Source organism: Aplysia californica, unplaced genomic scaffold (assembly GCF_000002075.1).
Source record: "Aplysia californica isolate F4 #8 unplaced genomic scaffold, AplCal3.0 scaffold00133, whole genome shotgun sequence".
NCBI classification, from domain to species: Eukaryota; Metazoa; Mollusca; class Gastropoda; order Aplysiida; family Aplysiidae; genus Aplysia; species Aplysia californica.
Window position 1 is genome coordinate 89,802 of NW_004797403.1, and position 17,311 is coordinate 107,112.

Here is a 17,311-nt window from a genome sequence, read left to right on the forward strand (position 1 = left end):
CCAGCACTAAATGATCACTATTGTGTCAATGTGCTTCTATTTACTCTAACAAGCAAACGAACACGCTTCGGTTTTGTTTGAATTATTAATAACCACGGGATAAACTATGTAAAAACAATGCTATGAGAGAGGACTGATAGTGAGAGAACATCCTGACCTTTTTGACGGCGAAGCTCAAGGGTTGTTCACATGCCAGGCGCCTCTACACTGTGGTCGTTATTATAAGATCTACATGCCTATACTGCCGTCCGCTGACAAAACGCCTTTTTCTTAATCACCGGGTTTTTTTAGAAATCCCTGAATTTCGGTTGTCTTATAATATATGCGAAGCAGCGTGGTGATATCAGGCGCTCGTCAAAATAATCAAAGTAAAGAAACTGGCATTTTCCGGCAAATTTGTGAATTTTTATTCGAATTTTGGTTTTTCAGCTTAACGCCTGTCATGCCTATTAAAGAGCACATTTCTGTGTGGATTTTTACCAAAAGCCGCTGATTCAAGGCACAAAAAAGTAAAGTTTCAGTTTCCACGGGCTCTCAAGCTAAGTAATTAAATCATCTTTGACGGCCATTTTCTCGCTATTTCACATTTGAAACTAGGTGACCCCCCATCTCCTTAAATAGCTAATATTTCGACTTCTATTCAAGATGATGGATATTTTTTTCATTCTAAGCAAGACCAAAAAAAAAGCTTTCAGGTTATACCAATAGCTACACATGCCCAAAAATTGACGAGTGCCTGATTCCACTGCGTCGTGACACACATTTTGCTGAGCATTGAGAATGACGTTCTCTTCACGGTGTGAGATCAACCGTTGATGTACGGAGCTAAATAGTTTAGATATTATAAGAAAATAGAAAATTGTTGATTTCTCGAAACTTCTGTGAGTAAGAAAAGGGCGTTTTGTCAGCGTACGGCAGTATAGATATGATATTCTTGGACAGCTGATTTATTGCACGTAGCCTACTTACCGCACACGGCACAATAAAAGTAACCGCTGCTGATCAGAGAACATTAAACGCCTCTCAGCTTTATTTATAACGTTTCGACCACAGTACCCGGTACCCTTTACTTTCTACACAACGTCGATTCATCCCGTGATATTTAAGGCTCAGTGTGCCCCTGGCGTTGACCAGATGACAAGGACATGTGGTTACTTGAGGAAGACATTGGGCTGCCGAGAGCGAAATGCTCGCAGCTAAAGGGATTTTAAAAAAACAACAACCAATAACAACAACAACAACAACAAAACAACAACAAAACAAAAACAATAACAAAACAAACACAGCAACAAAAACAACAACGACGACGACAACAACAACAACAACAACAACAACAACAACAACAACAACAACAACAACAACAACAAGGTCCAGTGTGCTGTGTATTCAAAGTTACTGCAGTGGTGGCCTGACTTTCGTTTTCTTTAGATTATTTTATTAGTAGAGAGACAAAGACATTGGCCATGGAAAGGATATAGGATAACTGGGAGAAGAAGAAGAAGAAGAAGAAGAAGAAGAAGAAGAAGAAGAAGAAGAAGAAGAGAGAGAGAGAGGGAGGGAGGGAGAAGAAGAAGAAGAAAAAGAAGAAGAAGAAGAAGAGAGAGAGGGAGGGATGGAGAGAGACACTGAGAGAGAGAGAGAAAAAGAGAAAGACAATGAGAGAGAGAGAAAGAGAAAGAGAGAAGAGAGAGGGAGGGAGAGAAGGGACAGACAGACAGACAGACAGACAGACAGACAGACAGACAGACAGACAGACAGACAGACAGATGGGGGAGAGAGAGTTAAGGGAGAGGGAAAAGGTAAATAACCACCGCACTGGAGGCATTATCAGTGGCGGTGGGTAGTGAAGGGCTCTCTGGCTTTAGCCCCCTCCCCACCCCCAACTCCATCCAAAAGCAAATGAAAATAACGAAATAAGCGAAACCGTTATGGTCGCATGCAATTAACACAAAATAACCTGGTGGCTTGCTCGTTTATCCAATCTCTTTTGTCACTGCTTACAACTATAGTAACCTAACAGCCAATCAAATGTCTTTAGGGCTCAGCAAAGGACGATCCCGTTCCCACGACCCCTCCTTAATGAAACCCCTCTTATAAAAAGGTAGAAGACTTTTAAAAAATAACACTGCACAGAGGGTTCACGCTCTACTAACCCTGACAATGGGGTGAAAGTTTATGACACACTTTTCCCGCAGTGACACAGTTACCTATGCACCCATTGGACTACTTTCCGCGACTACACGGCCTTATCCAGCTCATAGACGGTATATGTTTGGAGGGCTGTGTGTGCATGTTTGTGTGTGTGCGCTGAGTTTAACAGTTAATAATTACATCAAACCACTTTACAGGAAACCTTTTCATCAGATGAAAAATAATTCGAAAAAATTGGAGGTAACAGCGAAACGGCTTCGCCCCCGCGCTTTTCCCTTTCGTCAACCCGCAGCCACCTCCCGAATCGTCAGCCTTCACCCAACCTTTGACACGGGTCAAACTTCCATCTATTTATAGGTAGTTAGATCTACCGGAACATGTATTAGGCGAAGTGATGTGCAATGATAGTCGCAATAGAGAGATTGTTTTGGTCTCTCTTTACTCATCTGCACCACTCGAATTTAATTGATGTTTTTCCCTGGACTCTGCCTTTACTAAAGTCTCGAATCTAGATCTAGTTGTAATCTAGTTGCAGGTTGCAGATTTAATAAATTGCCGACAGAGAGAGAGAGGGAGAGAAGGGGGAGGAGTAGATCTTGCGAGTAAGTTGCGAGAACTTCCGGGCAAAACAAAATGGCGACCCGCGTAGTTCGGCTCGATTCGAAAAGTGAAAGAGCCATAGCATCTTTGTAGACGATCAAATTAGCTTACTTTTGTGCTATAACGTCATTTTTTTCTTTGCTTTTGTCAATTTGATCATCCACACCGATAGAAAGTATTTCGAAATTAGGAAAAACAGGTCTTGTTTCACACTGGGTGAGAATAGCCAACGCTAGCAAGTCTCACCCGGGGTGAGAGGTCAATCGTAGGGTTTTTCTCACCCAGGGTGAGGATAACCAGTCCACTTCCTTACTTAAATGATTAGGTGATTAAACTTGATCTCTTATTGACAATATAAAAGTCAATTTAAGCTTCATTTCTTTAGAAAAAATGTGTTAGGTTTGCTAACTTCTTAGACTTTGTGTTAAACAACACTTTTAACAAAACGAATCCTTACAAGCCTAGGCTTGGCCTTTTGTAATCTCGAAGGTTTAGAAGTAGAAGTAGAAGAGTCTACTACTAGAGTCTAGAGTCTAGTCCAATTTATTTAATCTCTTGAATGTACATGTACTGGATAACAGAAATCTGCAACCTGCCACTAGATCTAGATTACAACTCTAGATCTAGATCTAGATTCGAGATTTTAGTAAAGGCAGAGTCCAGGGAAAGACTTCAAAAAATTCTCATGGTGATGAGTAAAGAGAGACCAAAACAATCTCAATAAATAATATATCGCGACTATCACGGCACATCACTTCACCTATACATGTTCCGGTAACTACCTATAAATAGATGGAAGTTTGACCCGTGTCAAAGGTTGGTAGGCCTATGTGGCTGACGATTCGTTAAGTGGCTGCGGGTTGACGAAAGGGAAAAGCGCTTCGCCCCCAGCATCCAGAAGAATTTAACGTAGAACTAAGAGATGAAAGACAAAGGTGACTCTTCTCGTTTGAATGGTTCTCAAAATGCCGTGGCCCGCCGTGAATATAGAAAGATCATCACTGTTTAGTTCTTACTGCTTGCTTTTGGTAGTAAATAAATGGAAGCAACCTAAGCCACACCCAAATTTTGGTCCACCCACCGCCACTGGAGGCATTATCATAGGGAGTGGTCACTTAACGACTGGATGAAGGAAATTTTTGGGTTTTTTAAAATTGTAAATCTTTACACTCAAAAGATAAATGCCCAATTCATTTTTAGGCATATTGAGAACATGAGGGGAAAAAACTGTTGTTTTTTTAAACAATTGAAACATTTGAATTTTTTAAAGCTCAATTGAGTTTATACTTTGGATTATTCTTTCGTCCAAGTGGATTATTATCAAGCTGGCCCTGCTCTTCATTTCAGAACCAAAAACTCCCAGCCGGCCAAAATTGGTTAAGGCAATTATCTTGTGCACGTGACGAAATGCTTAACCCTATCAGTACGTCGTGTTTTACTATCGTATCCATACGACGTGGGGAACTTAGTGCCACCACTTTCCAAAGAGGAAATTTACTCGTTAATCCGATCCGTACGCTTTGCATAGCAATCTGTCAAAATGATTTTTTGAGAAATACTGAAAGTTTCAAAGAGATCTTCTTACTATAAGTATTCTAAAATGTGAAAAATACAACCCCGGGGGTACAAAATGACTCCAGGTCGTACAGATAGGGTTAACGATTCCATTGTCTGAGTAGAATACAGCTCCCCCCCCCACGAGCTAGGCTGTCCCATGTCAGAAATGTAATAAAAGAAACTCCACTGCTTAGAAACTGAACTCACACCGTTTGCTTGCATCGATGAAGAGCCTGACCGTTGTACAATAATGTATAACAGACTCGGGAACCGTACCTGAGAGTTAGGGTGCTTCAGAACACTCTCGATATGTACTCATTTATACAATGACATGGTTAACCCTATCCGTACGTCTTAGGGTCTTTTTGTACCCCCTGGGGTTGTATTGTTCACATTTTAGAATACTTCAAGTACGAAAATCGCTTTGAAACTTTCAGTATTTCTCAAAAAATCATTTTGACAGACTGCTATGCAAAGCGTAGCCAACGAGTAAATTTTCTCTTTGAAAGTGGTGGCACAGAGTTCCCCAAATCGTATGGATAGTAAAACACGACGTACGGATAGGGTTAAACGCTGCTTTGTAATGTTGTGTAATTTCTAGCAACGGGGCCACGAAAGTCCCCAAAGCAAGAATCCCACTACACTACAAGTTCATTATGTTTAATTGACGTTTCTCGCCCTCATCTGTTCGGTTTAGATCTTTTCGGAGGCGGATAAGACCTGGTTCCTTGAAACTTGACCACAAAAAAGCAACATTATATCAAAACCGAAAACCCAAATTGTTCGGGGGTTTGTTTTCCTTTCTAAAAACTCTAAGATGGTCCCCTTGTCCTATAATTAACGCATGTTGATACAGTTCTTGTCATCTCTGACATTAAGTAGGTCGCGTGTGCCACTTCCAGTACCCCCTGTGTAGTTCTAGGGTATTTTGGAGACTGCTGTGTACCCGTATATATGGACATACATAATCTTACAGCATCGCGTTCAAGAGGAGGAGAAGGTACCAAGCGTGACCGATGTCCTAAGTGAGACACGCATGGCTGGACACTGCATCAAGGGCTTGAGTCTTAAGGCCGGGTCTGACAGTCACAAAAAACGGAATAGTGTCGTTTACTTACAGGGTCAATTTCTCCGTGCATTTCTAGTTTCGGGGACGCTATGATCCTCTGCTTCCTTTTCTGCCACTGAGAAGTGTAACATGACGTATTCTCTGTCTCCCCCCCCCAACCCTTCTCTCTGTCTGTCTGTCTGTCTGTCTGTCTGTCTGTCTGTCTGTCTGTCTGTCTGTCTGTCTGTCTGTCTGTCTGTCTCTCTCTCTCTCTCTCTCTCTCTCTCTCTCTCTCTTTCTTTCTCTCTCTCTGTCTCTCTCTCTCTCTCTCTCTCTCTCTCTCTCTCTCTCTCTCTCTCTCTCTCTCTCTCTCTCTCTCTCTCTCTGTGTGTGTGTGTGTCCCCCTCTCTCTCTCTTCATGCCTTTATTTCGTATAGATCTTCTATTTCTTGTTTTGTTTTGAAGACCGGTTATCATTGTTTATCAAGATAATATAGCTTTTAGACCCCTTTCACACAATACAATTATCAATGAATCTCGACCTTCGCAAGGACCCAGCAGAGTAGTCACTGACACTCCAAAGACAATACCAGATCAAGTAGACCTACATAAATATGGTCGCTTTTAAGCACAAGGGGGCAATTCCGAAAAATGCTGTTTTGACATAATCGAAGGTAAAGTTTTTGGACCATTTTTCAGTTTCTTTAAAAGACATGGAGTGTTTTCTCTGTAACCAAACAAATATACACACAAATGAAACCAAACTTCTCCTATAGGTAGGGCAATGCCCACTTTTGGTGTAAATCAAGATTTCTGGAAACCTTCGAAATATGGGTTTGTCTGCTTGTCCTTAAAAGGGACCATGTGTACCCCGTTGTTATTTACAGTGCAGTCGTCCCCACAGCCGTCTAAAACAATCATCATCATCATCAGCGCCTTTCACCCCTGGCAGGGTATAGGCCACATACAAGGTCCTTTCATTTATCTCTGTCCGGGGCCATCCTTCCTAGTTCGTTCCAAGTGAGCTTCATCTCTCTCATGTCCCTTCCTACACATCTCCTCCATGTTTCTCGTGGCCTACCTTTGCCTAGTGCTCCCCGTGGGTTCCATTGCAGTGACTGTCTTGTGATATTTCAGCTGGGCTTTCTGAAGGTGTGTCCCATCCAACGCCACTTTCTTAGCCCTATTTGTCTAGAATAATACCAACAAAATAATAGCTCATTAAAAAGCAAACAAACAAAACATATTTTATTTTAATCTTGTGTTTGTTTTAGTAGAGGTTTTAATGCGCTTGCAACTGCATAAGGTCATATTATGAGCGCCAAGCGGTGGATGTCGACAGAGAAGTCCTTACAGTTTAATCTTTTATCAGTCGTGAACAGTGAACCTGTTGCTTGCCAAAAGCCAATGTTTCACATTAAATTCTCTTTCTTTTTAACACCCCCAATCCAAATAAAACTTGACGTTTTCCCTCATTCAGCAAAATTTTAATAGGCCTTAGTATATTATTACTGATATTGGTGGCTTTTAAGCACAAGGGGCTATCCTGATTAATACTGTTTTAAGAAAATTGAACTTAAAATTTTTGAATCCTTATCCAGTCTCTTTAAAAGATAAGGAGATTTTGCTCTATACCCAAACTTCTCCTATAAGTAGGGCAATGCCCACTTTGGTGTAGGTCAAGATTTTTGGAAACCCCCGAAATCTGGGTTAGCCCGCTTGTCCTTAAAAGCAACCATATAACAGTTTTTTTAATAATTATGGTAAGTTCATTTCAAATACGGGAGCCTATCAAAAGAAACAAAAATATTCAAAGTTAGGTTTGCATGACAAATCGCCACACAGCACACTGTATTCAGACGAAGTCGGTTACATCTTGTTGGGTGTTCTGGCTGACTTCCTTTCTCAGGGGATGTTAAGAAAATGGGACTTAAGTGACAGCCCACATCTGACATGACGGAGAGAGAGGGGGGGATATTGGGAGAGAGAGAGAGAGAGAGAGAGAGAGAGAGAGAGAGAGAGAGAGAGAGAGAGAGAGGGGGGGGGGAGAGAGAGGGAGAAAGAGAGAGCTGATGCTGACTGTGGGTTGACCACCCGAAGTGGCACGGTTGTCGCCCGGCATGAAATGGCTCCCAGTTCCGAGCAGACACTTGATATTGTTTGCGCCTCTCTCGCTACACGGGAGAAGGTCATGGGTGCCGACCGCTTTTGCAACTGTGTTTGGTTTGTCTATTTAAAAGTAAAACTCGGGGATTCCGACCAGTACTCCGACTCTGGTAGCTGATAGGAACTGCAATTCGTTTTCCCCCCTCTCTCTCTCTCTAAAAAAAAGGGAAAAAAGTGAGAGAACTTGATAAACTGTTTCAAACTCTGTTTACATCTGTGTTATATTGAATCTTAAGGTTTCATTTGCAAGAGTACAGAATAAATCAGGCGTTCTTGAAATTCTACTTGTAGAAGATTTTTTTCTGTTTTGCTTTTTTAGTTCCAAAAGAGCCTGATTCTGCGACAGGGGTGCTTGCGGTTGAGGAGTAAAAAATTGTTTCTATTCTTTTCAGAACTTACCATTGCTCTGGCATCATGCTTTCTCTTCAGAAAGTGTTGTTTCACACTTGCTGGCTTTTGTTCTGTGTATTTGGCCTTGCAAACTCCGCTCAAGATGCAAGTTCAACCAACTTAGGATTCAGTAGTCTGAATTCTAACAGCTCCTCGGAACCAGGAGAAGGTCCACCCTTGGTTCTGAGCGTTGTCTCCAACATGGGACGTCCACACGTCTTGCTGTTCACACTAGAAGTGAACGTAGAGTTTAAAGCAACGTATTCAGTGTTTTGCTCGTCTCCCGAGGATGTGTACATTGTGCAAGCCAAGTCAGCGAAACCCAGCATTGCAGAGTTTCTTGGTAACACGATGTTCAACGTTTCTTGCGAACTATCGAGGGCATATTTCGAGAATTCTCCAGACGTTGCGGAAAAAATGATAAACTCTACTTTGGAAGCATCCGAAACAGAAAACAATGAGCCGGTAAATTTTCCGGAACAAGTGTCCTACAACACATCAACTTCTGTAGCAACTATAACCGGTACTGCGATCTTCAAGCTCAAAACCAACAACATTGGACGGACGTTCGTTATGTTTTTCGCCTTCAGAAAAGATGGGCCGATATTCCAGAATTCGACAAGGTCACCCAAAAAGATGGAAGCTCAGAACACTGGGAACGTAGCCAGCCCTTCTCTTCCACCCAACGTGGTGGGCAAGGGTGTAATCATTGTCATGCAGTTGCCCAGAGCCATTGACAAGATATTTCGTACTTTGCTGTACATTGTCATCGTAACCGCGACAATTGGGATGGGGATGAATGTGGAGATAGACATTGTGAAGACTGTCATGAAAAAACCGGTGGCTCCCATTATAGGAATGTTCTGCCAATACATCTGCATGCCTTTGGTGAGTACCGTCTGTCTGTCTGTCTGTCTGTCTGTCTGTCTGTCTGTCTGTCTGTCTAGGTCGGGTTAGTACAAGTATGCGTGAATAAGAATGGTCTTTGTTGCAAAAATGTATTATTAATCCAACTTCAAAAGTTATCATATTACTTTGTTTAAGTAGAGTGCGCCTTGGAAGCTTCACATGTTGGAACATTTTAGAGGTATAAAATAATTCGAAAACGTCTTGATATCTGGTCAATTTAAAATAATTAGTTGTTGTTGTTGTTGTTAGCGATCCAGTACCATCTGAGCGTTAACTCTTCTGCATGATGCCATTCGGTAATAGTTGCATGTTTGTTCTAATTGTTGTCTTGAGGAGTAGAGGCAATTAGATGTGTGAGGTAGCTTGGGAAGAATACATCACCTTCAATCAGTTTTCTACAGAAGAACAGATGATGATGTTCCACTGTCTCTGAGGGGTAGTCACATAGTGGGCAGGCAGCAGACTGCTTTACTCCAATTCGGTTGAGATGTTGGTTGAGGGGTACATGTTGTGAAAATAATTATTTAAAACCTAAAAAAACAAAAAACATGTGGTATCACATAAGCTTTTCACCAATGACTCATTTGTCTTTTGTCTTCAATCAATACCGATGGGTTGCTTTTAACACGGCCCTCCTAGAACTTATTTTCGACATAGATTTAGGTCTGTTTAAAGCTCGTCAGTAAAATGATATCCCTGTCGGTGGTTGGCGGTACCTCTTTTTTTCTTTCTTTTTTTTTTTTTTTTTTTTTTTTTTTTGAGGGGGAAAAGGGGGGGGGGGGGGGGTAAGTGACTTTCGGCACTCGCAACTGCATAAGGTCATAATATGAGCTCGTGGGACACATTTAAATATTTCAGTTTGGTAGGAGTTTTGAATTTTGCTCGGGTGGCGGCCAAAGCCTACACATATCGATTAATAGGAGCATCAAAGGATCTTTATCGTTCGCAACTTGCAGAAGGGAACCTCCGATATTTTTCGCCCATATCCGAGAATGCAAGGTGTTAGATCTTACCTACCAAAAGATCCGGGCTGTCGTTGAAAGACAGCTAGCTGTAAGAAAGAGCCAAGGAGGGCAGTAGTTCTGATCTGGTTTGCTCCTTCTTACCTATGAAAATCTATCATCATTATCTCTCTCTCTCTCTCTCTCTCTCTCTCTGTCTCTCTCTCTCTCTCTCTCTCTCTCTCTGTCTCTCTCTCTCTCTCTCTCTCAGCTCTCACTCTGTCTCTCTCTCTGTCTCTCTCTCTGTCTCTCTCTCTGTCTCTCTCTCTGTCTCTCTCTCTGTCTCTGTCTATCTGTCTGTCTGTCTGTCTGTCTGTCTGTCTGTCTGTCTGTCTCTCTCTCTCTCTCTGTCTCTCTCTCTCTCTCTCTCTCTCTCTCTCTCTCTCTCTCTCTCTCTCTCTTGTGTATGTTACTCCAGTAATGCCTCTAATTTTCGGCACTGACAAACGACCCATTCGTGCTGCAAGAGCTGCGTAACTCTTACTAAAACTATCACGTCTTTTTCCGAGGAAGCATGAACTGTGCTTAAGCAATACCGAAATGGCCTTGGTTCAATAATAGATTCTGTGCCGAGTATCACAACTGTTTCAAGGTGGAAGTGTGTGCGTGCAAGTGTGTGCGTGCGAGTGTGTGTGTGCGTGCGTGCGTGCGTGCGTGCGTGCGTGCGTATGTGTATGTGCGGGCATGTGTGTGTGATCGTGCGTGCGTGCGTGCGTGCGTGCGTGCGTGCGTGCGTGCAAGACATAAGGTTCGCCACTTCAGTCAAAACCAAACAGTCGGACACAGAAGCTAGAGAAAGTAACGTGCACTATTTGCCAACCGGACCGGCCACCGCAGTCGCCTTTGTCCTCCTCCACTTGTCTGCCAAGCGTGTCTCCAAGAGCGGAAACAAAGGCCAGTCACAGTCTCCAAGTTTTAGTAGAGGTTTTACGGCGCTCGCAACTGCATAAGGTTATATGAGCGCCAGTCACAGTCTCTTTTTTTTTGGGGGGGGGGGGGGGGGGTAAGTGTTTTACGGTACTCGCAACGGTATAAGGTCACATGAGCTCACTGGCAGGACACACCAAACTTTTTCAGTTGGTAGGAACTTTTGAATTTTGTCCGGGTGGCGGCTAAAGCCTACTCTGATCGATTTTAGACCACCAAGGGATCTTTAACGTGTTCAACTTGCGCACATGCCCTCCGAAATTTTTCACCCTTGTCCGAGAAGGCTAGGTGTAGATCGTTCCTAGCAGAAGATTAGGGGTGTGGCTGACAGACAGCAGTAAGGAGGAGCCAAGGAGTAGCAGTAGAAAGGCTGCAGAAAGAGCCAGGAGCCCAAGGGAGGGGGCAAAGGAGGTGAGGAGATGGGCGCAGAAAAAAGGAGAAGAAAGCAGACGACAGAACATAGTAAGAGAGCAGGAAAGGAGGTGACAGGAAACAATTTTAGAGAAGAAAACTTTTCTGTCGCTACCCGGATTCGAACCTGGCACCTTTGAATGAGAGGCCAGCACCTTAACCACTAGGGCCTCGAGAGCCCCCAGTCACATTTCCCAAGTTTTGTAGTCACGGGTTTCGACTCCACAGCTCTTGGCCTAACAAACGACGAAATATTGTAGGGTGGGTTGTTTTTTTAAAAGTCTTGCTCCGATGAATTATTATGGATTCAAACCGCAGTCGACAGGGACCTAATGCACCGCAGTTCAGGTTGAGACTTGCCGATCTAAATGTGCGCCCGAAATTGCCAAACTTAAAAAAAAATGTACGTGTCTTTACGTCCCAACTGCTAAGTTAATATGGTCGCTTTTAAGGACAAACGGGCTAACCCACATTTCGGGGGTTTCTAGATTTCTTGACCTGCACCAAAAGTGGGCATTGTGCTACCTATAGGAGAAGTCTGGTTTCATTGGTGTGTATATTTGTTTGGTTATAGAGAAAACTCTCTTTGTCTTTTAAAGAAACTGAAAAAGGGGCAAAAACGTTATCTTCGATTTTCTACAAACAACATTTTTCGGGACAGCCCCCTTGTGCTTAAAAGCGACCAAATGAGCGCCCGAAATTGAAAACTTTTTATATTGCACGTGTCTTTCCGTCCCAACTACAAAGTTAATATCATGGAGGAGGCGCGCCAGTCAGGGCCATCAGGTCAGAAAGGGATACAACCTCCCAGCAGAAAGGCCGAAATACTCGTTAAAAATGTTCTCCCCTCTCGGGAACTGAACTTGGGCCTTTTGCGTGCGACGGTGAAGCACCGGACCACTACACCAGACACGCCGGTATTGTCAGACGTTTGGTGAGAAATAGGACCCACAAGTAAGAAATAGTACCCACAATTGTCGCTCTCTGACCACCTGCCTGCACTTGGGTTGGGTCAGTCACAAAGGTCGCGGAAAAATTGTGTACATGATGTACTACATTCAGTTGACTCGCGATATGCTGGAGGGACACGGGAAGTTTTACAGTCATCGTCCCCCCCCCCCCCTCCTCCCCCAACAAAAAAATTAAATCTAAACGTGAGGCATCTTGGTGAAATCGGGCGCTCATCAAAATATTGAAATTCGAGAAATCGGCATTTTCGGCCAGTTTGGACATTTTTTTCAATTTTTGTATTTTGGCTCAGCATCTTGTATATCCGTTCAAAAACACTTACGTGAGGATTTTTATTGAAAAGCGTTAATAAGGGGCACAAAACAATTTGATTTGCAGTTTACAAAGACTCTTAAGCGATGGAAGTCATCAAACTTTGGCGCCATTTTCTCTCTAATTTTTATTCTGAAACCAGGCGACCCCACCTCCAATCGCAAAAATCGCGACTTTCAATTCAGATAAATGATAATTCGAAAGCAGGGGGGGGGGGGATGAATAACCTTTAAGATAATACCAATAACTCCACATGCCCGAAAATTGACGAGCGCCTGATTCCACTACGTCTTAACACAAATACTCCAATCCCAACATCAACACTCAGTCTAACCAGAAGAATGACGTTCTTGTATACGTCTTTACCTTACATTCTTCGCCTGTATTTGGAGTTGGAGCAGGTTGGAGTAAAGAAAAGGGATTGATTGAGTGTTTTACGGCAAAATCGACTAAATAAAGAAAACTCCATCGACATTATAATGGAAAAGCAAAACCATCAGTAGCAGATCATTTCTCACCCCGTGCCGGAGTAGAGGCCACCAGCACAAGAGCTCTCTACATACTTCTGTCCTGGACTAGACTCCGCCTCTGTCCACCTGTATCCCATCATCTTTAGGTCTTAATCTAAGCTCTATAACTCTCCCTCTCCCCCCCCCTCTCTCTCTCTCTCTCTCTCCACCCTCTCTCTCTCTCCACCCCCCTCTCTCTCTCTCTCTCTCTCTCTCTCCACCCTCTCTCTCTCTCTCTCCACCCTCTCTCTCTCAAACTTTAAAAAAGCTTTTTTCTTAGTAGAGGTTTTACAGCGCTCGCAACTGCACAAGGTCATATGAGCGCCAGAAGATTAGAGGTGTTACAATAGAGTAACAAACATAAAAAAGAAAGAGGGGAGATAAGGACGCTAGATGTTTGATAGGAAAGAAGAAGCAAACCACACCGGAGCACCCGCCATCCAAATTCCTTCCGCCAGCGTGATGCCTTGCTATAGTAACCGTCGTTGGGTTGAGGTAAGGTTCACGATTTTGTCAAGACAACCGCCATAACCTGACAACCAGATGCGAATCTAGTCGCTTTAAATAGAAAGGATAATTATCCAGACCAAGCACAAAAAACTCACTGTATGCAGTATGTAGAATGGAATGTGATTTTAGTTTTGGCAAGAGTTTTACGACACTTGCAACACAATAAGGTCATAAAGTGCCGAAAATTAAAGCTGTTACAAGAGAGAATTAAAAAATGGAGAGATAAGAATGATATTTTTTAACAGGAAGAAAAGCAAACCACTCTAGGACCCGCCAATAACTCAACAGAATTTGGTTTTCTCAAAAGGGGGGAGGTGAAGGGAGAGGGGGGGGGGAGAAATAGTTTAGTTCAGTATGAAGTTTACGGCACTTGCAACACAATAAGGTCATATAAGTGCCAAAGATTAGAGATGTTACAAGAGAGTAACAAACATAAAACAGAAGGATGAGAGATCAGGACGATAGATGTGTGATAGGAAAGAAGAAGCAAACCACACCAGAGCACTCGCCAACCAACCACGGTGAAACAGTTAACACGAAGTCGAAAACTACTTTGCAACATATTTTACTCCATTCCGTTTTGAAAGTAAAGAGCATACCTTATCACAAACGCGGTACATGTACATCCATGGGTCTGACAACATTATAAACTGGTCATACACTCTCAAGATGATGAAGCTCAGGGACTTCAAGTCCTGTAGCTTCAAGGTTTAACGAGAAGTCAATAAATTGCTTTAAAGCACAGGCGTCAAAATCAGTTGCTCAAGGGGCCAAACTCAAATTACACAAGATTGCAGATCGAACTGGACAGCCACTGAGCAGTAGAAAACTAGATCATTTTTAAATAATATGAATTTAAACAGACAGAATTTAGAATGAAAATAGACCCAGCCATACCAACTTTTGTTTTTATGCCAACTTGTCGAAGATGGGTGCTCGGTATCTTCTCTTGGCAAAAAGTTCGTTTATGTTTGGAGCAGAGGGTTCGATGTTGGGTCTATTGAAATTCTCCGGATGGGTAACTTAAAATTGTCTCGCAGGTCGGATGTAATTGTTAGCCAGGCCACATGTGGCCCCGGGACATTGAGTTTGACGTCTGTGCGATAGAGCCTTGAGCCATTTTAAAAGATACCAATAAAAATGTGGTATAATGTGCTGAAAGTTTGCTGGCAACATCACCAATAATATGATCGTTAATTTTCTCGTAATCTGTATGTCGCTCTAAACCGAACAACACTATCATTATGGATCCCTTAGGTTCGGAAGTATAAAATACAAATAAAACAAATATCCCTGAAACTGTCAACGCATTCTTTTTAAAAAGCAACAGTTCCCTCCCCAAATTCTACTAACAAAGGTAAAATCTAGACCTCACACAACTGGAGGATATCGAAGAGGTTTCAAATCAAAATGATTTTCTCCCAGAAGCTTTTGTCATGCTATCTAGATACTAGTTTTGTAGCTGAAATTGTTCCTAACGTTTTATAAGATCGTTTAGCAATGAGAACCCCTCCCCCTTTACTTCCCTGTTCCAACCCTCGTTGACCTATGATTGGTATGCCTTTATTGTGGGGCCTTCTAACTACCCGCCTGTCTTACTTACGCCTCCAGTTTATGGGCAAGGGAAATGAGGGGGGGGGGGGGGGGGCAGGTGGCAGATCTATATAAACTAAAGTTGCAGCACTCCGGCAATTTCAGGACAAGACCAGGTTTCTAGCCAATAGAGTAACCGAACCGTATGTGGGACAGAAACCTGTGCTCGTTTTTAAGCTTCGGAGACCATTTCGATGGATTATTGCTTGGAGCCGTATTCAATATTAGTTCATCGAGTAATACGCATTATTTAATTTATATAAACCCCTTCCCCTCCCCAACTTCTCTTCGCCATCTCTTCTATCGACCATCCCCTTTCTTTTTTCGTTTCGTGTGCAACTAAATTCCTAAATTTGATATAATTATATTTTCAAACTCTTTAAGAGTGACCAGTCACTAAGCATCGCGGAGTAAAAGCATTTTGAACCGCTGTTTCCCAGATAACATTCAAGACCAGACAAGCTGCAATAAGGAACCGAAACTTTGTGGGGCCGTCTGGTCATGAAGGTTATTTGGGTGGCGGAAGTGTTCATTGATTAGTACGAGTATAATGTCACTGATAAACTGGCATCAAAATTGGATTCCTCTCACAAAAGAGGGCAGACCCCCCACCAATATAATTGGAAAATAACAAAAATTGCATTGAAGTAAACTGTGTTCATAGACATCACAATAAGTAACGACCCTCTGGGGTCAAAATAAGTCCACCATCCACCCCTCCACAACCCGCCAAAAATTAAAAAAAAAACAACAACCCCCAAAAAACATAAGAAATAGTACGAAGGAAAGACAAAAATCAAAACAAAACACTTGCTGCAGTTTCTTTGCGATGGACTGTTGAATTCTACACCAGAAAGGTTGCTTTCCATGCAATTTTGTCTTTCTTGCTGTTGAAGGGACAGTGTCGGATAGTGTGTGCAAAATCCCCGGTACTGTTGCAAAGTCGGCAAACGTAATGTCTGAGCAGGGGACAGATGGTCTTCTCGTTGTAGTGGAGCCGATGTTTGGTGTACACCTCAGGACTCTCGCCGTTGTTCTTACAGAACTTGCAGTTCATCTTTGGCGTGTATTTCGGCAGCACCAGTTTCCTCTGCTTTTCCCGTTCAGCCTCGAGGGTTAAAAGGAACTCCTCCCTTTTCTTGGCCTGATTGTCTATCCCCACTTCTGGGGCTCTGAAGAAACTCTTGTCGCATTCGTCCAACTCTTCTGTGATGCCGTTTTGACTGAAGCGTGGACATCTTTCCGAACTGGCGCTTGTGATCATGCGTCCTCGGTTAAATCCACACTTTATGTCCAGGATTTGGGAATAATAGTTCGAGTCCGAGTTGTTGCAGTATTGGGGGTGTGATGACGACAAAGACTGGAAGGGTGGAGCAAAGACAGAATCGTTCGCATCCAGGATGTTATAATGAGGAGGGCTATTCGTTAAGAGTCTAGAGTCGTCATGGCAGATGGAGCTGGGAGATGAGGAAACGGTTGAAGATTGACACGACATGTTGGCCGTGTGCTCGAACTTACGAGGCGGGGAGTTCAGGCCGAAATTGCTGGAGCGGGAACAGTCGGAAGAAGTGTCAACTTCAACATCGAGTGACGAATTTTCCGGTTTGGATTCAAAGTTGACAGGATGCCCTGAAGCGTTTGTCAGATTGGCAGCAGAGGTGAAGGCGTTTTGGTAGTTTTGATGCTGTAAGGCATAGCTAAACACCGACGAATCGTGGATCACAGCCGGAGTTTCGGGAAGAAACACGTCATCAGAGGTCAAACGGTGTCGAGAGTCGGTGGGGGAGGAAGCGATGGCCGAGGGGAAGAGGGGAGTTTGGAGGCTGTAGAGAACAGGTTGGGGTGAGGGGTCGCCGAGAGATGGGGTGGTGCCCAGCATGTAGGTGGGGGTTGTGGGCACGGGCCCGCTGTAGTAGACTGGCTGGAGCGAGCTCGCTGGCCAGGTAGATTTTCCATCAAATAGAGTATACATGGCGGGAACTACTGATTGGTGCCGTGGGTGGTATGGTAGATAGGGGGTAATTAGTCTGTGGAAGAAACGATGTGACAGAAGATGAGATACATATTTGCCTTGGTCGCATACAGTGACAATGGTGTTACAAAGGTCCTAATCTGCACTAGCCTATGCACACAACAAACGAGAACATAACTATTACATTATTAGTACATGTTTAAATCACTCCGCATCATAAACGTTCCCTCTCACTCCCTCTCACTCCCTCTCACTCCCTCTCACTCCCTCTCACTCCCTCTCCCTA

General features: G+C 43.2%; 2 protein-coding genes across 2 annotated transcripts in view; one reads left to right on the forward strand and one right to left on the reverse strand.

The window, feature by feature from the left end:
* Nucleotides 1-7,580: 7,580 nt before the first annotated feature.
* The window catches only part of LOC101848287, a gene marked incomplete in the record, with an annotated part of 24,043 nt that continues 14,312 nt past the window's right edge, over nucleotides 7,581-17,311 (forward strand). Inside the window, 1 exon segment of the mRNA XM_005096600.3 lies at nucleotides 7,581-8,800. Within this exon segment, the coding sequence (XP_005096657.2) occupies nucleotides 7,937-8,800 (864 nt within the window).
* The window catches only part of LOC101848040, a 5,820-nt gene continuing 2,518 nt past the window's right edge, over nucleotides 14,010-17,311 (reverse strand). Inside the window, exon 2 of the mRNA XM_005096599.3 lies at nucleotides 14,010-17,080. Within this exon, the coding sequence (XP_005096656.1) occupies nucleotides 15,898-17,025 (1,128 nt within the window). The 5' untranslated portion in view covers nucleotides 17,026-17,080 and the 3' untranslated portion in view covers nucleotides 14,010-15,897. The remainder of the gene's footprint in view (nucleotides 17,081-17,311) is intronic.